Genomic DNA, 27,052 nt, shown 5'->3' with positions numbered 1-27,052 from the left:
GGAGCAAGCTGTCTATAGAAACATTCAGCCCTATCTCGCTAACTAGCTGCTGCTGTAAATTATTGGAACATGTAATAAACAAGGCAATAATTACTTATTTAGAAGATAACAACTTATTACACCCAAACCAACACGGATTGCGTAAAAATCTGTCTACCGTTACTCAACTCTTCGAAATAACGCATCACTTCGTAACTACTAATAACTCACAATTGCAAACCGACTCCATATTTATAGACTTCGCCAAAGCTTTTGATAAGGTGCCTCACAGTAAATTGATTTACAAACTTGTGCCTATTGGTATTAACAGTAACATAATTGCGTGGACAAAAATTTATCTATCAAATCGAAGCCAGTATGTAACCGTAAACAACACAGCCTCTGATTCATCGGAAGTTTTTTCCGGAGTACCACAAGGTTCTGTTTTAGGACCCATCTTGTTCCTAATATATGTTAATGATATCTAAATGTGCCTTGAGCCTAACGGTAAAATGAGATTATTCGCTGACGACTTCGTGATCTACACCACTATCCGCACAACTGATGACCAGCTTAGACTTAATACCACACTAGCTAATATTGCATGTTGGTGCCTTGAGTGGGGAATGGAAATTAACGTGTCAAAAACAGCTTGCCTTAGCAAAACTCGCAGAAAAACAATCGAGCATTTTAGTTACTTATTTATTTATTTATTTAAATACCTTAAGAGCCCGGAGGGCATTACATAAGGGGGGATACATACAAGAGTTTACTATAGCATCAGTAAAACAACATGTCAGGGAGTAATACTAGTAATCAAACAGACCGATAGCCCAAGCAACATTACTAATAACACAATAAGCAAAAAACACAGTAAGCAGCCCACCATAACAGGAAACATATTTCAAGAAATAGCAATAAACATTCTTTGAGCATGCGTTACACATTAAATGTCAATGGTGGTTACAAATTATTGTCAACTTCTAAGTAAGTTTGTACTGCAGACTGGAAAAGGGAGGGTTCTGTAATAGCGACGATGTTTGAGGGCAGCGCGTTCCACTCGTTAATGGATAACAGCAGAGGTGAAAATTGGTATTTCTTAGTGCGTGAATATATTGTATTGACCTTATGTGCATGGCCAACGCGATCAGAAACGTAGGAAGCTGGGTGAATGAATGATCGGGAAAATGACGAGTCACTATGATATAAACTATGGAAAAAACATAGGCGGGACAACTTTCTGCGCGTGGCAAGCAATGGAAGGTTCAGGGAACGCTTAAGACATGTTACGCTTTGGTGGCGAGAATGACAGGAGGTGATAAACCGAGCTGCTTTATTTTGTACCGATTCTAGCATATCAGATAACATTGCCGTGTGTGGATGCCAGATGGTTGACGCATACTCTAGTGAAGGCCTGATCAGAGCTTGATATGCATGAAGTTTAGTTTTCAAGTTTGCGCATCTGAGGCGGCGTTTCAAAAGACCGAGTTTTTTTGATGATTTGCTGGTGATGTATTCAATGTGACTGTTCCAGGTTAGGTCGGAACTAAAGAAAATGCCGAGGTATTTTGTGGATGAAACGGTCTCAATTACGGTGCTATTGACTATGTATCTGACGGATGATGAGGGTTTGGCTACGGAAGTAAATCTAATATGTTTGGTTTTTTCAGCGTTGATGTGCATCTGCCACAAATTGCACCACTCAGCGAGTTTTAACAAATCTGACTGTAGAATGCTACTGTCATTCGGTTCGGTAATCTCCTTATATATAACGCAATCATCTGCGAATAGGCGTAGAGAAGAAACAATATTAGATCCAATGTCATTGATGTAGACCAAAAATAATAATGGTCCGAGCACGGAGCCCTGGGGGACACCGGATTTTACCATGCACTTTCTGGAAATTATGTGGTTAAGTTTGACCGATTGCGACCGGTTACAGAGGAACTCTTGAATCCATTGGATTGTTTTCTGATCAAGCTGGAGGTTACGGACTTTAGTTATTAATCGGTTATGTTGGACGCGATCAAAAGCCTTTGAAAGGTCTATAAAAATAGCATCTGTAGGAGCAGAGCTATGCATGGATTTGTGCAAGTCTGTCAACAATTCGAATAGTTGGGTGTTGCAAGAGCGTTTTTCCCGAAAGCCGTGTTGGTTTGGAATGAGGATGTTGTTTCTGTTCAAGTGAGATATAATTTTCGAGTAAATGATATGTTCTAATAGCTTGCAAGATATACAAGTTAGAGAGATTGGACGGTAGTTGTTCGGACTTGACTTTTGGCCGGATTTGTATATGGGTTTAACAAAGGCATATTTCCAGTCTTCCGGTACACAGCCCGTGTCAAGCGACTGCTGAAAGATCAGCGACAATAAATACGCTGATCTGTGGCAGGTTAATTTTAGGAGTTTGGCACTAATTCCGTCGGGCCCCTGGCTAGTCTTATGAGGAAGGCGTTGTACAGCTTGCGCGACACCATTTTCAGTTATTGTAATTGAAGAAAAAGGGTCGTGAATGGTAGGTTTTAACAGTGCCAGTGAGTCTAGTGGAAGTTCTTCCGTGAACACTGATGCAAAAAATTCGTTGAAGCATTCAGCACTTTCCTCTGGCGACAACGCTATGCCTTGATCACTCAGTAGAGTTGGCTCAGAAGGGTAGGCTGTAGGGTTCACCACGCACCAGAATTTCTGGGGGTCAGTTTTCAAAAGGTTAGGTAAGGTGCAGTTAAAATATTTTTCCTTGGCCTCTTTTATTGAGGCCTCCGCTTGTTTTGAAAGATTTTTATAATTAAGCCAATCTTCCGGAGTATTAGTTCGTGTAGCCCTTTTAAAAGCTCGTTTCTTCCTATTTAGGCATCTTTTTACATCGCGTGTGAACCACGGGTCATTTGTTTTGGTGCTGATTGTTAGTTTCGGGACGCAGCATTCTTCTATTTTTTTTAGTGTGTCACGGAATTGAAGCCAATTTTCGTTTGCAGCGCGATGTTCAAAACTTGACTCAAATATTGGTATAACATCATCTAACATACGGTTCATCTTATCGATGTCAGCACATGCGCAATTCAATAACTGCTTAGTTACTTTTGATTTGTCGGCGCGTGGTAGATATAGTGAACAATGGACAACTCTGTGGTCGCTAATTTCTTCAAGCACGTGGGTAAGAGCTTCCAGGGAATTATTAGTGAAAAGTAAATCTAAAATGTTATCGCCACGTGTAGGTTCTGTTACTAACTGGGTCATTAGGTGGACGTGTGTCAAATGTAGAAAACGCAAGCATTCGTGACGGTGGGAGCTGTTGCTGCTGACAGAAGAAGATGCCCAATCTATGCCTGGGTAGTTGAAGTCGCCGCCGAGAATAAGAAGAGAATTTGGATAATGGGCATGCACATACTCGAGTGAATCATTCAGCAAGTCGACGAACTCTGGACCGCTATCGGGGGGTCGGTAGCAGGCACCGATAATTACGGTAGTGTGAGCTGACTGCGCAGTAACCCAAATTGCTTCGATGGACGAGTCGTAAGCAATAACTGACGGTTGGAATTCTTGTTTAACAGCTATAATTACTCCTCCTCTTTTAGATACCGATCTGTCCTTGCGAAAAACTGTAAACTGTGCAGGAAAGTTAAGTTCAGAGTTCGAAATGTCGGCCGACAGCCACGTTTCCGTACCGATCAAAATGTCGGCGGAACATGTGTACAAGAAGGAATTTAGGGTGTCTAGCTTATTTAAAATGCTCCTAAAATTTATTAGGAGCAACGTTACTTCAGATTTGTAGGTGGAGTTTCGATTAGAAGAGGTAGTTTGTCAATCAGCGAGAGGTTGGTGCGGAGAGACTTCATTAAGAGAACTGCCTTGGGGTTTCATTGCATGGGGCGTGAATTCCTGTCTGGGAGTTACTTCGACAACGCTATCAGTGACAAAGTTGTATCGAAAAACGCGGCCCCAAATGTACAAACAGTTAAAGCGAACCGAATAACGCTCGCTTCCTTTGCGCTTAAGCTTTGCAAAATCCCTCAACCGTTTACGGGCCATCTGCACCTTCGGCGAGAAATCTTCGTCAATCCAAACCTTGGGAAAATCTAAGTTTTTCAGTTTCGGGGCATTGCGCAAGACCTCGGTTTTGCACTTAAAGTTTAGAAATTTGATTATAATGGGTCGATCAAAATGCGGGCGTCGCTTACCGACGCGATGGGCGCGTTCAATGTCACCAACTTGTAACTCAAGGTGCGCGGAAAAAAATTCTTTAACAATTTTTTCTGTTTCCTCGTAGTCTTCTTTGTCGGTCTCGGGAAGGCCTTTAACGATGAGGTTGTTCCGCCTCATCCTGTTAGTTATATCGTCTACTACATCAACGAGATCTTCATTTACTTTTGATATGCTTGATTTTACTTCACGTACTGAATCACCTACATCTTCGCACGTTGACTCAATTTGCGATATCTTTTGCAGACCTGTCTCAATGTCATGAATTTTAGCATTAATGCCTGCGATGTTTTGTTTTATTTCTGTCAGTGTAGCTGTAGTTTCTTCATGAAAATCTTTCATCAAAGCTAGAACGTCATCAATCTTCGGACCAGGGTTCACTTCCACGTCACCAGCACAAGGTAGGAGCAAAGAAAGGCACGTGCTCACCAACAAAACACATGGTCTCGGGCTAGCAAGGCGGAACAAGTTAGACGCGCCATTGAAGCGAGCTCTAGGGTAACTTGTGTTCTTACAACAAGACACAAACGACCCGATGCGTGCCCGGTATGTAGACACGTCTACACCCATACTAGTGCCCAGGATACAGAACACAACAAGGAACAGTGGGGATCAGCGGCCAGCAGTATGCAAGAAATACAGTTCTGTAAAGAGGGCAAGACTAAATGCCTACCTAGAACAATCAAAACGAGGACTTAGCCATGGCTGCTGCAGGCCGCAAATCCCAAGAAAGAGCTGTGGGCAGCGTTTTTATGTAGTGTCCGGTGGCGCTACATTCGTTATGACGTCAGCGGGAGGATGATGTCATTCTTGAGTGGTGACGGCACAGAAAGGATGAATCGGTGCCAATCCTCGGTGACGGTGTGCGACCAAGCAGCAAAAGGAACACGAGGCAGGAACCTAGAACAATCAAAACGAGGACTTAGCCATGGCTGCTGCAGGCCGCAAATCCCAAGAAAGAGCTGTGGGCAGCGTCTTTATGTAGTGTCCGGTGGCGCTACATTCGTTATGACGTCAGCGGGAGGATGATGTCATTCTTGAGTGGTGACGGCGCAGAAAGGATGAATCGGTGCCAATCCTCGGTGACGGTGTGCGACCAAGCAGCAAAAGGAACACGAGGCAGGAACCTAGAACAATCAAAACGAGGACTTAGCCATGGCTGCTGCAGGCCGCAAATCCCAATTACAATTCGGTCGTCACAGACATCGCAAGAAACGACGCTGTAAATACTTGGGCGTTACCTTTACAAGTAAACTGAAGTGGGATGCACATATAAGCAGCACATACACACAAGCATATCGCCAGCTAGGGTTCCTGCGTTGAAACCTTGCATTGGCGCCTTCTAATGTAAAACTGACAGCATATAAATCTCCCATAAGGCCGATCTTCGAGTACGCCAGCATTGTTTGGAACCCCCCCCCCCCAAATATCTTTCCAACAAATTAGAAATCGTCCAATGCAAGGCCCTTCGCTTTATCTATTCTAAGTATTCGAGGCATGACAGTGGCACTGAGCTGCGCAGGCGGGCATGCTTGCCGACTCTTGCAGCCCGTCGCCGTGTCTCTTCCTTAAAGTTTATTTTTCTTTTGTATCACAACGGTTTGAACGTAGATAAAGACAACTATATAAAGCCGCCTGATCATCACCTCCTTCATACCAACCACAATAATTGCATCAGACCATTCATGTCACGCTGTGACACTTTTAAATATTCATTCTTCCCGTCAGCAGTGGAAGAGTGGAACAAATTGCCACGTGAATGCGTTAATCTTTCCTCTGCAGATTCATTTGTTCGGAATGTAGAAAGCCTGTTTTATGAAGACTAAAAGCAACTTTTGTTTTTTGATGTTTGTGAGCGCTTCCGAACACACTGATCACTGTACCCCCTGCTGCTACCTCGATGTTTTGTGACCTGTTCATGATTTTGTACAATTGCTTTCATCGTTCAAGTTTTTTTTTTCACCATCATCTTGTGATTCTGTGTCTTCCACTATGTGCGATATTGCCTGGTTTGCACGCGACTGCTCGCCCACCCTGTATGAGCCTGAGAAAGGCTTACAGTAATAAATAAATAAAAAAAATAAAAATAAATACCTGAAATAAATGATGCACAGCAACACCACACTATTTATCTCTTAATATTGTGCAAACAAACCAAACTATGATATACATACCTCAGAGCCAACGGTCGCAAATCGCACCAAATTTTCCTCCTTGGGAGCTTTTCTCTGCACCTTACTTGCACCATTGTCAGGTGAAGGTGGCACAATCACCTAATCTAAAAATTCATACCGGATATTTTGTGGAGTGGTCTGCACTCCAAGACGGACTGTGTGGCATAGAAGTCTGTTTTTCTTCGGTAGTGGGCCAGCTTTTTTTCACCGGATTTCTTCTGCTTAGAGAAGGCCCATGAAACTTAAGTTGTGTACAGGAAGGATGCCTATACTCTTGAAGCAAAGTAGGATAGCGAATGCACATTCACTTATACGCAGAAGTCTTCCTATAGATTGAACCATGCAATCATCCCAGTGAGTGAAAAACATGAAACTACACCTGTTTCGAAAATTTTGCTGCACAACGCTTTTTCCAGCATTTCGATGCGGTCATGAAGTTTTTCATTTTCCTCCCTCAGCTCATCCAGTTCATATTCATCTCTGGCGCGCAGCAGTTTCATGTTTCTTGTTTTGAAGCGCTCCTCTGGCAGCATGCTGCACATTGGTTTCTTGAAGAGCTGCAGATATAAAAGCAGTTACATTGACCAAACTGCTTATTTGATAGAACGGGACCATATTTATTGCATAAAAAGTAAGGCACCACATTATTCGAAGATTTTTAAAGGACAATATTTTAACATTAACACTCTTCCTTAAATCAGTAGCTTTAGTGTTGCACGTTTCAGTTCAATTCTGTAGGCTGGGCTGATGATGGCGCACCCTTAAAACATGCATTTACCATACATTGAATGCAAGTCCCTTGGAACCACATGGAGGTAAGCGCGGCTTGTAGATGGTGTGTTTTTTCTATTTGATTGATTTATTTGAGGATTAATGTCCCAAAACCACCATATGATTATTAAAAACGCCGTAATGAAAAGCTCCGAAAATTTCGACCACCTGGGGTTCGTCAGCGTGCACCAAAATCTGAGCACACGGGCCTGCAACATTTCCGCTTCCATCCGAAATGCAGCCGCTACAGCCGGGATTCGATCCCGCGACCTGCGGGTCAGCAGCCAACTACCTTAGGCACTAGACCACTGTGGTGGTTTTTTTTTATACAGTATACCGTCTTGAAGGCAGAAAGATTTCGAGATGCGGGATAGTTGGCATAGTATAACAGCACTTATTACCCTTTTCCATGTTTTTTAAGTCTTTCCAACTATCGCTGGCCTAGCGTAAATCAATAACAGCCCGTTTCAAAGGGTACGTTCACAGCATCATCATCATCAGCGACCCTCTAAGCACTATTTTATTGGGCGAATTTCAGCACCTTTTCGGCATCGCCTGTATTAATGGCATCCAGAAAACCATCATCACCCTCCCCTTCCTGACTTGCAGATTCTGTGGATAAGCAAGACAATTCTAAGATAACCCAGGAGAAAAAAAGAATTAACTTAAAGTAACACGTGAGTGCTTGGGCAATATGTTGGTGACATTACACCTTCATCCATAGCAACCAAGAAGTTTCCGGATGTTAACTCGCAGTTTTAACGATGAGAAAACATATAAACTAGAAAGTGTTACATGACCAGACAAATGCAATCAACAATGGAATGTATGAAACAAACACCAGTGTAAATACTTCCGACAAGAATTTTAAAAACAAAGAAAAAGAATTGCTGACTGGCAGACTGTTATGCAAACTTTCTTGTGGCATAACCACCTAACACTGTTCTCAAATATATTTCTTAAACAAAAAGTAAGCATTACGAAGCACTTATTTCTTGCTTGACTTTGCAGTAATACTACATTGTAGCGCACAATAAGGAGCACACGTCAGTAGAATAAAGTAGTTGGGGTAAACTCGGGCCGGAAAAAGTCTCAGCTCCAGGCAAGTACTTTTTTTTTTCGAGTTCCAGGCCTCTTCTCCTCCCCCTGTTTTTCTTGTGGCCTAGGAAGGTCGCACACAGCTGCTGTGGCCCTGCACATGTAGGCATGTGCTACTATATTTGTACTCAGTGCTCAAGTATGCCATGAATATTGGGAGGGTGTAAGAGTCGGTCAGCGCACATAATTTGAAGGTAGCTTGCATCAATATTCTCAGTAATATTTTATCGCGAAGTGTGATCAGCAACAAGCGATGAAACTCTATTACTCTGATTTACTAAGTTCAATGGCATTGTATGTTGAAGTACATATATACAACAGTGTTTACGGCATTATGGTCCTTGTTCTGTTCCCTCACTGCGGCATATCGGTCAACGTGTTACTAACATACTTCCAATGCACTCACGTGTCGTTTTTGATGCACAACTATGGTCATTGTACGCCGCGAGACCATCTAAAAACATGATCCTAGAGCAACAGGACTTTCGATCTGGCCGCATCATCATCAAGAAGGTTCCAGTATAAGAACTTTTTTTTGGTTGGCTCTCATCACTCGAGCCCGTGTCGCTGTCCCTGTCCGAGGGAGGCGGTGGTATGGGCACTCTCTTGCCGAGCTTTTCGGTATCTTGTCTTGAAGCTGCATGCAGTAACAAAACATTGATAGCAGAACTTTAACGCTCATAGAACTACAGAGCACTTACCGTACAAGCACACACTTAGTGCTTTGAAGTAAGCACTTGGGAACTCGTCGTGCCAGAAGACTTCGTACCACCTGTTCTCAAAGTCATCCTTGTGTTCAGGGCTGAAGTCGTGAAAGTCTGTTGTCTCAACAACAGCTCGATGATTATCATCCTGGAACCGTATGCAGGCGTACATGACAGCGTGAGCAGACTTGAGGAAGAAACAATCACAAAGGATGATGTCACTAAACAGTAGTCACTACTACGCGCGGGCACACAACATGCCGTGCACTTCTATGCCGTGCGCGCGTGATGATGTCGATACCACTCCGGCTGCCGCGGATGCTGCTCAACTCCGTTTGAGTTTTTTTGCTGTAAATACGCGTTGGGCTTTTTTGTAAATGCGCGTTTTTAAGTAAGATTTATGAAATAATAATAAAATTTTCAATAGAATTGTTCTGAATGTCACTAAATAGCGCTTTAGTGGTCTACTAAACGCGGGCCATGCACGCAATGGGCGCCTCTTAACATCTAAGCCACTGGCTAAGTCAAGCCAGGAAAAGTCAAGGCGCAGAAGCATTGTGACGTTGTGTATTCTGTGTTTTTCCTTTTTTGGCTACTCATATGGTTTGTTGTCTGAATCTGTTTCGACCATTTCAACTGCTATGGGTGATGCTGAAGATTCTGCCGACGCCAGCGAAGATTCAGCCGACGCCCTTCTACCGCTGTCACTGAAGCTGCCAACTTCCTGCATCCTCTTGCGAGAAAACGAAAACGTTATCTGGAATCGGGGAAACTTTGCGTAGGTCCGCGACCCGCGCTTCGTTATCAAGGCGGAAATAAGCAGCGGTAATGTGTAATTAACACAGTCAGTGACTTGCTGCAAACCTCCAATAATAAGTGCTGCGACCCACAGGACGGATCAAACATAGTTTCCTCCTCATCTGATGACGAAACGAAAAATGATACCACAGTATGATGCAACTCTTCACAAGGCTTGTAAAGTGAGACTGCTCTTTCTGGCAATGTATCAGAAAATAGCAGTTACAGCAGAATAGGTCACGACCCCTGCAGCGAAGTGCACGCTTTCGACACAGTGGTGAATGTCATGACGATTCTGATGCTGAGAGCGCGAAACAAGGTGACGCAGAGTAATTCTGCAATACGTTCTCTGATGAATGCCTCCCAAATGGCGATTTCACTGTCAGAGACGCCATGCTCATTTATTATCCATTTTCCGCGTCCATTGGTTTGAACTAGGTGCATATGGAAATGTTAGTTTCAGTAACTAACCACTTTTGGGATTGTCTGTGCTGGCTATGTCTCAGTATCTTATCTGTTAGGTGTGGAAAAAGTGGGAAGAAGACATGCTCACAGACAACTTGTACTGTGAGAATGGTGGAAAAACTGTCTTCAATGATGAAGCTGGAAAAGACTACAGCTGCCCATTTTGCAATGCTAACAATCCTTCCAGCAATGTGTTCTAGGCTGTGAACATAAAAAAACATATGGAGCTGCACCTCTCCGACCCAAAGGTGTGAAAGGCCCTTCAGAACTCATTCAAGAAGGTTCAGGCACACAGTGTCTCCTAGAACAGCAATGTCCTATTCAGGGACATCACTGATGGAAAGATTTACAAGCACCTGAGGAAGGACGCATCTTGGTGAGACCTCTCTCTTAACTTTAATACCGAGAGCGCTAAATGCATACTGTGGCCTAAATGAACTTCCTGTTGCGATGACCGGTAAATGAACTTCAAATTAACTGTAAATGAACTTGCTGTTGCGATGGGGTGGAGCCGTATCTTACTCTGTGGACTTTATTTCGGAAAGGGCCGTCCGAAAATGAAGACATTTCTTCAAGTATTTACTGATGCCATCACTCAGCCAGTAGTGGTAAATTGGGAATGTGATGGACCACTTTTCAAGTACAGAATGCGGGCAATCTGCTGTTGTGTAGACGCTCCTGCAAAGGGCGCTGTGCTCAACATGAAACAATTCAATGGATACTACGGCTGCAGCTACTGCACCCATAAGGGTGCCCTTGTCGGTCCTAAGTATATTAAAATGTATCTATTGAGTATAGGAAGCACCTATTATACCCGCAAAATGTCTGGCAGTTATATTTATTCTTGGTTGAACAGTGCACACGAGAAGAAAACGAAGAAAAAGAACAGAGACAGCCCTTGTCTGTGTTCTTTCTCGTTATTCTCATATTGTGTGCTCTGTTCAACCAAGATGAACGCATACCAACTCACTCAAGCTTTCATTATTATGTCATACTTCTTTGGAGAGCTTGATTAGTTTTAATATAAGCATAAGCCCAACAGAGCAGCAGATAGCCTTAGCTGTTGTCCATTAAAAATATTTTATTCATAGTCCTCCTTATATGACACCATAGTAGTATTTTGCTCTCACTTACAGTATCTTCTGGAATTTCAGCTATGTAACTGTGTTTATTTTAAGGCAATATTTTACCTGTACAATCATGCATGTGTTTTTTTAGGCGCTGTCAAGTACCCAGTCAGTAGAGCACTGCCGACAGCACTAAGAGAGCGCTGTATGAAAGGACATGTGGTTAGCAGCATCAACTGGAGGGCTTTACCCTGAATTCAAAGGGCACTCTCCTCTTGCCCGCCTGCATAACTTTGACCTTGTCTGGAGCGTTTTTCCTGCCCCACCGCGGTGGTCTAGTGACTAAGGTACTCGGCTGCTGACCCGCAGGTGGCGGGTTCAAGTCCCGGCTGCGGCGGCTGCATTTCTGATGGATGCGGAAATGTTGTAGGCCCATGTGCTCAGATTTGGGTGCACGTTAAAGAACCCCAGATGTTCGAAATTTCCGGAGTCCTCCACTACGGCGTCTCTCATAATCATATGGTTGTTTCGGGACGTTAAACCCCACATATCAATCAATCAATGGAGCGTTTCCCCTGACTATATGCACAGCTTGAAAAGAGTTCGTAAGCAGCTGGCAGAGGTCTGGTTGGGAGCACACAGATCTGCTGCATATATTGGGGAGCCCTTTACTGTGCGACAGGTGAACTTAAGGCTTCTTGGCTTGACGCCACCACAGTGGGTAAAAAACTATCACGTGCTATGGAGGAGAGACCACTTTGGAAAGCCAGCGAGAGGTAGTGGTGGCTTCTATTCTACAATTTGCCATGCCTGGACGGCATTTCGTCAGATATATATCATGAGCTTATGTCTTTGCTTGTGTCTGCTGTTTATCTTCTGCTTAAGGGTGCTGTTGTCAAAGAATATGTCTGCAAATCTATGAATGGCAATTCAAGCTTTGTTATTCGCACTCAGGAGCTCTAGAGTGAAGCAGCAATGACGTTTATTGTGCATCGATTGCTGCACCTTCCAAATAGCGTGCTGGAGCTGGGCCCTTGTGGTCACACTCAGATTCATTTTTAAGTCGGGCAATGGCTTTTTACTGCGACTAATATCTGATGCAAAAGGTGTGCTTGAACAAGTTCTTGAGCACTTTGTAATGAAAACTCAAATGACAAAGCTTGCAAATACACTTCAACTTAGTGAATGTGCTAAATTGCTCTGGAAAGAGTTGAAGCCACCACCTGCAGCAGCTGCTGCAGGTAACATGAGATCCAGGCTTCTAGGAAAGGGAATAGTTTTGGAAACACTTGAACAAGACGAACAGGTAGCTTGCGTTCAGCATTTTGGCTTTGTACCCACAAGCTGCCTACGATTGGAAGTGCACAACCCGCACATCCATGCTACAAATTAGAGGCGTGCCAAGAAGACTAGCAACTTTGTTTTCAGCAGCATAGACTAGCACCATTATGCCTTGGTAAAAGCCATACAGCTGTTGGAGGCACTTGTGTTTTAATGTGCACACGCATGGACTGTCAAATATATAAACGTTTGCCTCATATGTATGCGTGTAAACAAGCAGCTCAAAAGGTAGTGCTTTTTCCTCATGAAGTTAACAGTTTCTGTTTTTTTGACAATTGGCAGTAAGCAATATGTGGTAGATATGCCGAATATGTGGGAACGGGATGGGAGAGAAGCAGTAGAAAACTAAGGAAATGCTTTCATTTATTTGTGTTGTGTTTTTTCAATTCATCATCATCGTCATCATCCCCATTTTCAGCCTGTGTTTGGCCACTGTAAGACAACTTTTGCCTAAAGGCCCGGACTTGCAGGTTTTCAATTGGCATTGCCTACAATCTACCATAAACAATAGTGAAATTGAGCCCACATAATCATAGATTTTCTTTATTATCACTGAATGTTTTTCTAAATATTGTTCTTCATGACTTTTAATGTGTATCAATCATGATGCAAACTGAAGGTATTGAATCTGCCCATTAGATTTGTTAACTTGTTCTACTAGGGTTGCTCAATTTAAATATTTTCCATATATTGCTTGGTCATTGTGTATTATGTTGAAGTACACGAGCAAATGAATGTGATGTTCTTTAAAAAAAATGTCTGTACCACATACACACATATATCCAAGTTTTGTCGGTGTTATTGGTCACACCCATAGACGTCTTTCAATAGAGCTAACTCGGACCATATACACACCATAAGCCATGTGCTTATATGCCAATAGAACTAATAGCTTTCATCCTAAGAGACCAATTCACTACCCCATTTGCATTACAAAGGTCTTATATAAATGAAAGAGCGCACACAAATTATGCATGTGAGCAATATAATTTTCTATGGGGAGTTTTCCTAGGGCTGAGAATAGTAAGGCAGGCTGAGCCCCCCTCCCCCCCCCCCCCCGTTTCGGCAGTGGTCACTGCAAGCTGCCCACTGAAAAACTAACTGGATAAAAATTTTCATGGAACGAAGCAGTCACATAATAATGAAAATTGAGATTTTATAACATAATTTTCTGAGTTTTCTGCTGAGAATGCTGTTTTCCGTCTAGCGGAAAAGCGGCTATGAACAGAGGCTTTCTTCATTGCGGGCCACTTATGCAACCCTATCATGCCTTGAACTTAGATATTGCAGAGGAAGCTACCACTCATCAGGGGCACTAGAATTTTAGACCACTCTGTCATGCTTTTATTGGGGTTTGCTTAACCTGAAATTTACGTACATCACAGGTAACGCAGGTGCAGGTGGGAACCAAATAGAAAACGCTTTATGAAATGATCAGGCGCTGTTCCCGCTTTAAAATATCATTATTTTTGTTAGAAAACGAATCGAACTGTGGTTCCTCTGTATCTCAGCTGCCGTGAGTCATTGAAGGCATAGAATATTTTTTGAAGGAGCCCGAGTCGAGGGAGCTAAAATCTAGGTGACACTGGGAGAGCCAGCGTCACTTAATTTATACTAAGGTATGCTCAAACAATTGTGATGGTTTGCAACAATGCGATAGGTAAAATAATATACTTGAGCGCAGAGGAAAGTCCGGCTTTCAGGCTTGCCCCACGGCTTGATCCACCTTAGCAGGGAGATAGTACAAGTTTTCTGAACTAAAAAATTATCCCCATATCTGCATGTAATCTGCAGATGTCATCTAAAGATGATAGTCTTGCGTGTGTAGAGAGTGAACAAAACATTTATTTGATGTTCTGCTCAAGAAAATCGGTGAATGATATTCTGTAGGCGCTGCGCTAGAGTGCCTCGAGCGTGCAGCGGAGCCAAACGGGCGCACTAAGTCACGTCACACCTGAGACATGACCGCCATCTCGCAGTTTTTTTTTAAAGAAAGCGCGCGGCTCTGAGACGTGTTTGCGCACCCGCCTCAGAGGCGATAAGATCTAGAACGCAAGGCAACGAGTAGGTTCCAACCCCGTCTCGTTTTCGCAAAGCGTTGGAAACACTCGCCTTTCCGTGCAAGCATTGGATGGTCAGCGCAGCGTGATGAGCGCTATGGTCCATAGTATTACTTATGTATGCCTTTTCTAGTAAAAGACGAACTTGCAGAATATATACGTGTTCTTATGGTGCCTCAAATATGCGTAATAATTGCTTTTTAATTGACAATCGCACACGTATAAACGGTGATCCTTGAGAAACATTGGTGGTCGCTGCGGATGGGGTCGGCCGTTTGGGGTATCAACTGGTGCTGTTTAGAGTTCTCAATTAACGGTAACGGTGGACAAACAGACAAAAGTACAGACAGAAAGAGCAAAGTTTTTGCTTCGAAGGTCCCCAAGAAAGACTATCGTCCTTAAAAGACTGCCCACCTAAGAAGGCTCTCATTGGTTTTTAATCATGTTTATTTTCCCCTATCCGCGGAGAGTTCACGGAGATGTTTGCGTGCGCATGAGTGGCCCAACACGGTTATGTTAGAATTGAATATAGTTATTAGAGGCACACGAATTCATTTCGCCAAGTGCAATTAAAGCCACCGTCCGACTGATGGCAGGGAATGCTTCCTGAATTACGCTCCGAAGGAGACACTGTCCGGCAATGCCGAAAAAACTTCGCCACAATAACACATTGCTCCTTGTGCACACAATTTCAACTCAACAAGTTTTCACAGATTTGTTGAAGTGCGTATCACAAAAATGATTATGTGGTACACAAAAATTTTCATTAAGTAAAAATAATTTTAGTGTGATGGTGCGCAAAAAAATAACACAAGAGAAAGTAGCACTGACAAGGCGTGAACTGTGAGCTCACCAATTATTGAAAAAAAAAAACGAATATGTGTTTTTAAGTGAACATTATTTTCATTCGGCTATCAAATTTCTTTATTAAACACAACATTATTACGCCAACACAGCTTGGTTTTAAGTCAGGCCTCTTAACCGAAAGTGCCTTACTATACCAAAAGGAATTGATTCTAAGAAATATAGAAGCAAAAAAACTTACCCTAGGAATACTTTTAGATTTCTCGAAAGCTTTCAATAGAATAAACCATGATAATTTGCTAGAAAAACTTCAGTGTTATGGAGTTCGCGGTAGCGTTTCAGCTTTAACAAGAAGCTACTTATCTAATAGAAAACAATGTGTATCAATCAATCGGGAGCTATCATCATCCATGAACGTTAAAAATGGCATACCTCAAGGTAGCATTTTGGGACCCCTATTATTTAATATTTTTATCAACGATATTGTACGTATTGACAGCTCTGTAGAATATGTAATCTACGCGGACGATACTAGTATATTTTTCTTTCTAGGGAAACGGCTGATGACCTCATTGTTTCTGCAAATGAAATACTAAATAAAATATATGCCTGGACTGTGGCAAATTCTTTACACATTAATTGCTCTAAAAGCAAGGCTGTACTGTTCCGTGCGAAAGCTAGGTCATTTAAAACGTCTCACAAGCTAATACATAATAACGTTAAAATTAAGCTTTGCCAAACAGTTAAAACTTTTGGTGTCCATTTTCACGAACATATGGCATGGAATTACCATGCAGAACACATTAGTCATAAACTTTGTAAAGTTCTAGGTGTGTTGCGTCGATGCCAGAACATACTACCTGTGAAACAAAAAATATTAGTGTACAATGCTCTTTTTTCTTCACATTTACACTATTGTCATCTGGTCTGGTTCACAGGCTCTAAAGCATCTCTAAAGAACCTGGTCGTGTTACAAAAAATGCCTTGCGGTGCATTGAAGGTATATCCTATAACGCACACACTGCTTCAATATTTGCAAAATATAGAATTTTAAGAATTACCTGTTATTACAAATACCAGCTTCTGTCAGCTTTTAAATCAGAAATACGCCGAGGAAGTATCTTTTTACGCACCTTGGCCACCTTGAAACCAAATCCTGCCAGCCGCGTTACTCGCTGTACGGAGACCTCGCACGTACCTTGTCCTCGCACAAACTATGGATTTGAAACACTACGTTACCGCCTTCCAAGTGTGATGAACAAATGGAAACTAACAACTGATAATCTGCGTACATTGTCTAAAACTGAAATGTTAAATTTGATGTGCTGATTGTGTTGTAAATGAATGTTGGGTGATTTCTGTAATGGTTATTCAGTTCTTATTCTTTCATGCATTGCTTTGTTATGAATTTTTTGTATGTATTTTAGAGTTGTGATTCTATTATTTGCTGTCATGGGCCACATGCGTGTTTCTTTTTGTATTGTCGCTTTCCGCTGCCTGTAATGTTTGTATTTTTTGTAAATTTGTAGTTTAGATTTCTTTTTCTGGGTGAAGGGGCCAGTCAAGCTGTGAAATGCAGCTTTTTTCTCTTCGCACCAAACCACGTATACATTGTAATTTCGTGTACTTGTCACGTGGTTGAATAAACTCAAACTCAAACTCAAACATGGTAAAATACTATAAAAACAAAAAAATCTTGAGTTCCAGGGTGCTTTTGAGCAGTCCAACTCTCTGGCAAGTAACATGACTGAGGGTTCGGTACACAGTTTGGCGATGCAGTAACTACTTGCTTCGTGAACGGGATGCACTTTTTGACTTTCACGCATTCCCTATCTTTCATCCGGGAATGCAAAGCCGTGTCAGCAGTTAAGCAAACGCAAACCAGAGAAAAAAATGAAAAATTGGGAAGAATTATAGAGAGCAAAAAAAAGATACAAAGAAGAAGAAAGAAATAGAAATAAATAAAAGGGGAACAACAGAAAATAACGGAAAAACAAAAAATCAAGGAAGGGATCAAAGAAACAAAGAATTCTACCCAGGCTCGCACTTTCCTCAGGCTTGGCACCAGTATACCGGCAAAGTTGCTTTTATTGATTTTGCTGCGTAAGAACACTGCAAAAGCCCCAATTTTTGTGATTTGTGACTTTGTTCACATTGTGAGCGCACCTCAAGACCCCTGTGTTTCCATCCGAAGTGTCCTCTGATTGAATACCTTGATACGTACCAACAACACGATTGTGGTTGGTGACCACGGCTTTCTGAAAGGCGGTGCCGATTTCGGCTGTCCGCGAAACTCGTTTCCGTACCTTGTCGCATAATTGCGGGCTTCACACTCGTTGCGCTCCAAGGAAAGTCTGAGTTATCTGGGTTGCATCTAAATTTCACCATACATATGATATTTCATGTGCCAATAAACAATACATACTCCAGCCGGGCCAGATAACACGACTAAATTATCCGACTTTCCGAATAAACGTTAGTTAATCAACAAGCTTTCGCTGTACTAGTGAACACTTACAGGTACAAATTAGCACATGGTTTCTTTTAAACTTTTCTCTGAAATACTTAGCTATGCCAGCTACATTATTAATTTAGATAGTGAAAATTTAAGGATTTAATGTAATTGGGATGTAGAACGTTCTCCGTAATCATATTTAACGCGTTGAACTCAGATTCTTGTTAGCAGTCCATAAAGAGCCTAAATGGGGCAAGCGCCGAGCAACCGTTTCTGGGAACTTTTGTCATTATAATTGGCACAGGTGGGTTTGAAGCAATGACAACAACGCTAAATTTACAGTTCATGTAGATAACACCAGTTTATCTTTCACTGAAAAACTAAATGCAAACTTGACAACAAGAGCTAATGTGACCCAACTAAATTGGTATAATTTCTGTGACTAAAAACTACCTAAAAATACCACGCGAAAGCATATATGTGGTTTGTGTTGTTCTGAATGGGCTTCTCTAGTGCAAAATACCCCTCGGACGGCAAACACACATACAGCGGAGACTCTCAACTAAGGATTTATTGAGCACAGTAATAACGTGCCCGCACACGTGTTCGCGGTTATGTAGTCTACCAGATGCCTCTGGTATATGGCGATATTTATATCAGATGAAATGGAAGGTAGCCAAGGTGACACAACGAAATCAACACGGAAAATATGAGCGTAAGGACCAATTATCAAGCCTAAACCTGGCAGAGCACAGCACAAAGCATCATTGTAAACTACTGTTGCTTAGAGTTTCGGCAACGCAACTTTATAAAGTCATTCCTCAACTCCTTTAAACTATGCTTTCATGAACAACTTTCCGGTAACTTCAAATATTATTGACTACGCAGCTGTTCAATCTGTTGATGCTACTGTTGCTGATGATGAATAAATATGCCTGAATGCTCGTACTGGCAGGGCCTCTGAAACACCTAATTGTTGCTAAAATCACACCTTTCGACACCTGGCACGATATTGCCCTGCCGCAGTGGTCTAGTGGCTAAAGTACTCGCCTGCTGAGCCGCAGGTCGCGGGATTAAATGCCGGCTGGGGCAACTGCAATCCGATGGAGGCGGAAATGATGTAGGCCCGTGTACTCAGACTTTAGTGCACTTTAAAGAACCCTAGGTGGTCGAAATTTCCGGAGCCCTCTACTATGGCGACTCTCATAATCATATGGTGATTTTTGGACGTTAAACCTTATATATCTAAGATTGTATGCCTCTATGACAAAGTGAGCACTAGGTTCGCTGCCCCCAAGCTACACACACACACACACACATATATATATATATATATATATATATATATATATATATATATATATATATATATATATATATACATATATATATATATATATATATATAAGGGAAGAAAGTGTATGGCAAAGGGCTCGTTTTTCTGTGTTTTAACACAATAATAATGAGATCTGACAGACAGAAATGCCAAGGAATGTACAGGGGAAGATGTTAGAACCAATAGAATGTAAATAAGAAAGAAAAGTTGATGAAAAAATAACCAGCCCTGAGCAGGAATCGAACCTACGACCTTCGAATAACGCGTTCGATGCTCTAACCACTGAGCTACTACAGCGGCCTTTCCTCCATCCACTTTTTGGGGTTTATATGGTAATTTCGAAGTAGGAGTGACAGTCAGCGCCAACTATAAGCCAAGCTACGAGTGTGAAAACACTCTATTATGCGCATGTTTGGCGTCACGTAGCGCGTGAACTTATTATGAGCGCGCAGCTGATTAATAGTCCCTCGTATACAACCTAAACACACCAAATCTGCCAGTACGAGACCCTCGTTCAATGAAATAAGGGAAAGAAGTGTATACTTAAGGGCTCGTTTTTCCGTGTTTTAACACAATAATAATGAGATCTAACAGATAGTAATGCCAAGGAATGTTCAGGGGAAGTTATTATAAAAACCAATGGAATGTAAATAAGAAGAAAGAAAAATGGATGAAAAAATAACCAGCCGTGAGCAGGAATCGAAGCTACGACCTTTGAATAACGCGTTCGATGCTCTAACCACTGAGCTACCACAGCGGCCTTCCCTCCATCCACTTTTTGGGGTTTATATGTGAATTTAGAAGTAGGAGTGACAGTCAGCGCCATCTATAAGCCAAGCGACGAGTGTGAAAACACTCTTTTATGCGCATGTTTGGCGTCACGTAGCACGTGAACTTATTATGAGCGGGCAGCTGATTAATAGTCCCTCGTATACAACCTAAACACACCAAGTCTGCCAGTACGAGACCCTCGTTCAATGAAATAAAAGAAAGAAGTGTATACCTAAGAGCTGGTTTTTCCGTGTTTCAACACAATATTATAGAGATCTAACAGGCAGTAATGCCAAGGAATGTACAAGGGAAGTTATAAAAACTAAAGGAGTGTAAATACGAAGAAAGAAAAGTGGATGAAAAAATAACCAGCCGTGAGCAGGAATCGAACCCACGACCTTCGAATAACGCGTTCGATGCTCTAACCACTGAGCTACCATAGCGGCCTTCCCTCCATCCACTTTTTGGGGTTTATATGTGAATTTAGAAGTAGGAGTGACAGTCAGCGCCATCTATAAGCCAAGCGACGAGTGTGAAAACACTCTTTTATGCGCATGTTTGGCGTCACGTAGCACGTGAACCTATTATGAGCGGGCAGTTGATTAATAGTCCCTCGTATACAACCTAAACACACCAAGTCTGCCAGTACGAGACCCTCGTTCAATGAAATAAGGGAAAGAAGTATATACCTAAGGGCTCGTTTTTCCGCGTTTTAACAAAATATTATTGAGATCTAACTGACAGTAATGCCAAGAAATGTACAGGGGAAGTTATTAAAACCAATGAATGTAAATAATAAGAAAGAAAAGTGGATGAAAAGTAAGCAGGCGTGAGCAGGAATCGAACCTACGACCTTCGAATAACGCGTTCGATGCTCTAACCACTGAGCTACCACAGCGGCCTTCCCTCTATCCTCTTTTTGGGATTTATATGTGAATTTGGAAGTGGATGAATGGATGGATGGATATGGCTGTACCCTTTAGATCGGGCGGTGGCTTGCGCCACCAAGCCGTAATACTTCATGAACCCAAAACTATATTTATTTATTTTTTCCTTAAAAAGTGAGTTTGAAGATTCGTACTTTGCAGTGAAGAGTTTAATTTTCACTCGTGCCTTGACTTTAGCCACCAATCAGATAACCTCCTTCTAGTTAAATCTACTTGCTTAAAGTCTATTTTTCCCTCCCGGTACCTAAACCCCAGTGCTTTGAAAAACTCTGCGCCATCATCCTGAACTATAGGGTGGAGCCCTTTACAGAACATTATCAAGTGTTCGGCAGTTTCTTCTTCCTCTCCCCACGCACTGCATACTGTGCCTACCACTTCGTATTTGGCCCGATATGTCTTGGTTCGCAGTACTCCCGTCCTTGCCTTAAACAGTAGAGAACTACCCCGAGTATTATCATAGATCCTTTCTTTGGCGATTTCCTGCTTAAAGGTTCGATAGATCTCTAGTGCGGACTTCTTATTCATGCCCATTTTCCACATGTCAGCCTCCGTTTCCGTCTATTTCTTCTTAACCGGTAGTTCTGTTTGGTTTGGCCACCTGCTCTTTTCTAAGTATTTACAAGTCAACTTCCTGGTTCGCTTCCTCCATTTTGTATCGACATTCTTCATGTACAAGTAGCTGAAAACCTTCCTAGCCCAACGCTCTTCCCCCATTTCTCTCAATCGCTTCTCAAATTTTATCTTGCTGCTAGCTTCCCCGCCCTCAAATGATGTCGATCCCATATCACCTTGTACTCCCTGATTTGGTGTATTCCCATGAGCTCCTAAAGCAAGCCTACCTATTCCACGTTGCTTAATTTCTAATCTTGCTTGAACTTCTGATCTCATGCACAAGACCGCATTGCCGAACGTCAGCCCAGGAACCATGACCCCTTTCCACATTCCTCTCACAACATCACACATATTGTAATTCCAAAGTGCCCTATTTTTCATCACTGCTGCATTACTGTTACCTTTAGTCGTCACGTATATTTTGTGTTCCCTAAGGTACTCGGTCCCATTGCTTATTCATACGCCCAGATATTTGTATTTATCTGTTATCTCAAGCGTGACCTCCCGTATCCTAAGCTCACTACCTTCGTTGTCATTGAAAGTCATGACTGCTGATTTTTCCTTACTGAATCTAAAATCTAACCTGTCTCCCTCATTACCGCAGATGTCCATCAATCTCTGCAAATCTTTCTTGTTGTTGGCCATTAGCACTATATCATCTGCGTACAATAATGCTGGTAGTGCCTGTTCAATGAGTCTTTCTTGTTTGACAAAAGAAATGTTGAAGCCCAGTCCACTTCCCTCTAATTTGGCCTCTAATCCTTGTAGGTACATCATGAATAATAAGGGTGACAGGGGGCACCCTTGCCTAAGCCCCCATTTCACCTCTGTAGGCTTGGATACCTGTTTTTCCCACTTTATAACTACCTTGTTACTTTATAGTTACCCTTTAAAAGATTAGCGACTACATGTTCCACGCCTAGTGTGCAGTATTCCCCACAATTCCTCTTGAACCACGCTATCGTACGCTCCCTTGATATCCAAGAATGCTAGCCACAGGGGCCTGTGTTCCTTTTCTGCTATTTCGATGCACTGCGTCAGTGAGAACAGATTGTCTTCCAACCTCCTGTGTTTCCGAAACCCATTCTGCAGTTCCCCCAGCACCCCCTCATCTTCTATCCATGCCTGCAGTCTTTCCTTAATAATCTGCATCGGCAGCCTCTAGACCACTGATGTCACTGTTATAGGACGGTAGTTGTTTATGTCAACTTTGTCTCCCTTTCCTTTATAGATCATGCTCATCCTGCTAAGTTTCCATCCATCGGGAACTTCACCATCGATTATTATTTTGCTCACTGCCTCTCTCAAAGCCTGCTTAGACTTCGGACCTAATGTCTTTATCAGCCTAATTTGAATGCCATGTGGGCCTGTTGATGTACTACTAGGAACCCTTTTCTCAGCCCTTTCCCACTCTCGTTGTGAAAATGGAGTCATTGCACCACTTTATTCGTCCTTGTCTATAGTGGTGCATAAAGTACTTCTTTGTTGAAATTTTTCTGTCAACCTTGTTCTTATATATTCAATAGTTTCGTCTACTTCTAGCCTGGCACCTTGGGCTGTAGTTATAAAACTCTGCTCTAGGCTCGTCTCATTTGTTAGGGAGTTTAGATGGTTTCAAAATTTCGCAGCTGCCTTTCTATCTTTTTTATGTACTTCTGCCAGCCACTGAGCTCCCTTTCTTCTAATCTTTTCATTTATCAGAAGGGATGCAGCCCTTCTACAGCTCAGAAAGGTTTCCCATTTTCTTTCAACAACATCTGTCGGGTCACCCCGCTGCTTAGCATGTCTGTGTTCCCTAGAGGCTTCCTGACGTTTTGCTATGGCTCTCTTAATTTCCTCATCCCACCAACTTTTGGGTTTGTGTCTTCTTTTCCGGGGTGACTTGTTACGCGTCTTAGCAAGCTCTAGCTCAAAGAGTCTAATTAGATTTGTGTATGTCCACACTGTGTTATTATCCTCCGTGATTACTTTCTCAATTTTTTTAGTGGCTACTTCAATTTGCCTTTCTGAATAAAAATTTTCCTGTAGTTGCTCATCTTGTCTCCTTCCCACTTTCACTGCTCTTCCAAAACTTAGCTTGATACGTTTGTGATTACTACCCAGACTTCTGGAGCCACCTTTATCTAGGTGCATTCCCCTCAGCTTATCATTCATCCTATGTGACATCAGTGCATAATCTATCGTCGACTGCAGCCTTCCTACCTCCCATGTTATTTGCCCTTCACACTTCTCGGTACTACGATGATGAGAGTTATAGCGCGAGAACAAAACGACGACCCAGAGACAAGAAAGACACGAAAGACACTGTTGCAAATGATCAAATCAAGCCTTTCACACATAACCATGATCATTTCGCCTGTTAGGTCGGTATACCCATCTATATCTTCTATGTGCGCATTCATGTCTACTAGTATAATTATCTCGCACTCTCTTCCTAACTCCTGAATGTCATTTGATATACACTCTACCATTGCCTGGTTTTTCTCTCTGGCCTTTGCTCCCGTCCACAAGTACACGAAACCATAGAGTGTCATTTGACCTGCCACTTTCCCTTTTAGCCATAAATGTTCCTTGCACTCCTGCTTGACCCTTTGCCAGTCTGTACTTTTATGAATTAATGCCCCAATACCATCCCCCTTTCTGCTGCCTTCTGTTCTATTACAATATTCCCACGCGTAGTCCGGATAGTTCGGAGGTTGTTCCATGTCCCTGAGATGTGTTTCTACAAAACCGTATACCATCGGACTCTCTTCCCTTAGCTTTTCTTCTATCTCTTCCCTCTTCAGCCTGTTCCTACCACCCTGCATGTTAATACACCCTATGTCTGAATGGGCTCGGCGCTCGTGGCTACGTCTATTTATGCCCCGGACTCTACCTATCTTAGACATTGGTGCCACTTTGGAATCGTATCTGTCCATAACACCTGTCGAAGAGTCTCCCTGGTTGTTTTCCTCGTTACTAGCTATCCTGCACCCCGAAGGGCTCGCTTGCCCTCCAAAAAAGCTACTGCGCGTCCTGCAAGTCGCCAACCCACCTTATGACCTAATAACCCATCGAAGTGAATTCTGTCTCGTTGAAAACCACCCCACCTATGCACCTCTCTGTTTATTTCCACCACCTCAAAACCCTTCTCTCGACTCATCCGCCATATCTCTTGGTTTGCGTTGACAACCGCTCTTTGCAGGTTGCTATCACGCACCGGTACCTGCGGTAGCGTGCATATCACTACTTGTACCTTAGGAGAAGTGGCGCTCATGTCATCGACGCCTTTCGCCAGTGTGGCTGCTAGTCTTGCTGTATTTTCATTTAAGACATCACTTAAACCACCTGAAATCATCACGAGGTTTCGTCTATCAGCTGTAGTTTTGAGTTTCGCGCTCGCTTGCCTCATGACTGCTTCCAGCTTGCGTCCTGGGAACGCCCCTACTACAACCCTCTTGTCACCTCTCACCCTCTCCTTGATGGCTTCTGTGAATCGATTTAAATTCGAGTCCCCGGCAATCATCACATGCTGTGACTTTTCAGCTGGAGCATCCTGCACCTGGGGGCTACGTGCACCTGTGACGCCGGCTGCTTTGTCCCCTCCCAGCCCCACCACTACCTCGCTGAAGGTGGGCCTTGCGACAGTTGAACTGGCTAAACCTGTTTTTTCCAAACCTGCTTGCTCTTCCTTCTCCACTATTCTGGTTGCCGGTTCTCTACTGTTCTCTCCGTAGGCCGCTTCTTTCTTCAGCTGCGCTAGTGCTTCCTCGGCGAACTTCAGCTTGTCCCCCATTGCCCTCGTTTTCTCTTGCTCTGTCGCCAACGCAGTCTCGAGCTCATCGATTCTCACCAGCAGATCACTTTGGGCAACCATCAATTTCTCCATTTTTTCCTCAACCTCACATTGCCTACACTTCGCGTCAGCCTCTTCTCTATCCGCTTCTACGCTTGGGTTCACTTTCAAACCCACTCCACATCCTGAACACTTTACTGTCTTTTTAGCTATGTCTTTCTGACACCAATTGTCCCTATACTCGATAATTACTAAACTAGAGCCGTGCACTACGAAAAAAAAAGAAAGTCTAAGCTCTACTACAAAAATTTGCGTGTTAAATGTACGCACACGTCCCCCACGGGGTGGCAAAAGAAAAAAAACAAAAAAATTCAAACACACAAATCCGCACTAACTAATAAATACCTGGTGACTGGCCCCCGAAAAAGCCGTACCATAAAATAAGTGCTACGAAGATTTCAACCGCTGTCCTATAATTATAAAGACAAGCTCAAAACATGCAAAAACACTTATCTGCGCAGTCAATCTGGAGCGCTCGAAAAACACGTCCATGCACCGTGACAGCCCAAACAGAACAGGAGTGACAGTCAGTGCCATCTATAAGCGAAGCGACGAGTGTGAAAACACTCTTTTATGCGCATGTTTGGCGGCGCGTAGCACGTGAACTTAGCATGAGCGGGCAGCTGATTAATAGTGCCTCGTATACAACCTAAACACACAAAGTCTGCCAGTACGAGACCCTCGTTCAATGAAATAAGGGAAAGAAGTGTATACCTAAGGGCTCGTTTTTCCGTGTTTTAACACAATATTAATGAGATCTAACAGACAGTAATGCCAAGGAATGTACAGGGGAAGTTATTAGAACCAATAGAACGTAAAGAAGAAGAAAGAAAAGTGGATGAAAAAATAACCAGCCGTGAGCAGGAATCGAACCTACGACCTTCGAATAACGCGTTCGATGCTCTAACCACTGAGCTACCACAGCGGCCTTCTTTCCCTTATTTCATTGAACGAGGGTCTCGTACTGGCAGCCTTGGTGTGTTTAGGTTGTATACGAGGGACTATTCATCAGCTGCCCGCTCATAATAAGTTCACGTGCTACGTGACGCCAATCATGCGCATAAAAGAGTGTTTTCACACTCGTCGCTTGGCTTATAGATGGCGCTGACTGTCACTCCTACTTCTAAATTCGCATATAAATCCCAAAAAGTGGATGGAGGGAAGGCCGCTGTGGTAGCTCAGTGGTTAGAGCATCGAACGCGTTATTCGAAGAACGTAGGTTCGATTCCTGCTCACGGCTGGTTATTTTTTCATCCACTTTTCTTTCTTCCTATTTACATTCTATTGGTTCTAATAACTTCCCCTGTACATTCTTTGGCATTACTGTCTGTTAGATCTCAAATATATATATATATATATATATATATATATATATATATATATATATATATATATATATATATATATATATATATATACACCGCCCGCCGCCCGCCGAACGACCAATAACGGGGAAACCCCTTTCTTTAGGCACGCTGTCCCGGACCCTCCCGGCACCGCGGCGACAAACTTGGGTGGCCCGACACACGCCAAGAACTGAACAGCACGTGATATGAACCGTAGGTGGATGTAGACGGACAGTTGGCTTCGTTCTCCGTGTTGACAGTGGTTCTTCCTCTTTTTTACTTTCTTTCT

At 42.7% G+C, this 27,052-nt stretch overlaps 2 protein-coding genes across 2 annotated transcripts in view; one reads left to right on the top strand and one right to left on the bottom strand.

The window, feature by feature from the left end:
- Positions 1-27,052, top strand: part of LOC119160767 (organic cation transporter protein) — a 718,234-nt gene that overhangs the window by 71,369 nt on the left and 619,813 nt on the right. The gene's annotated exons all lie outside the window — the stretch shown is intronic.
- Positions 6,996-9,106, bottom strand: LOC142775171 (uncharacterized). The gene is made up of 2 exons (XM_075876516.1): positions 8,924-9,106; positions 6,996-8,859 (listed from the first exon to the last, which is right to left on the bottom strand). The coding sequence occupies exons 1-2, from the start codon at positions 9,096-9,098 to the stop codon at positions 8,594-8,596; spliced, it is 441 nt and encodes a 146-aa protein (XP_075732631.1). The 5' UTR covers positions 9,099-9,106; the 3' UTR covers positions 6,996-8,593.

The sequence above is a fragment of the Rhipicephalus microplus genome, chromosome X (assembly GCF_043290135.1).
Source record: "Rhipicephalus microplus isolate Deutch F79 chromosome X, USDA_Rmic, whole genome shotgun sequence".
NCBI classification, from domain to species: domain Eukaryota; kingdom Metazoa; phylum Arthropoda; class Arachnida; order Ixodida; family Ixodidae; genus Rhipicephalus; species Rhipicephalus microplus.
This window is presented reverse-complemented; position numbering and strand designations above follow the sequence as displayed.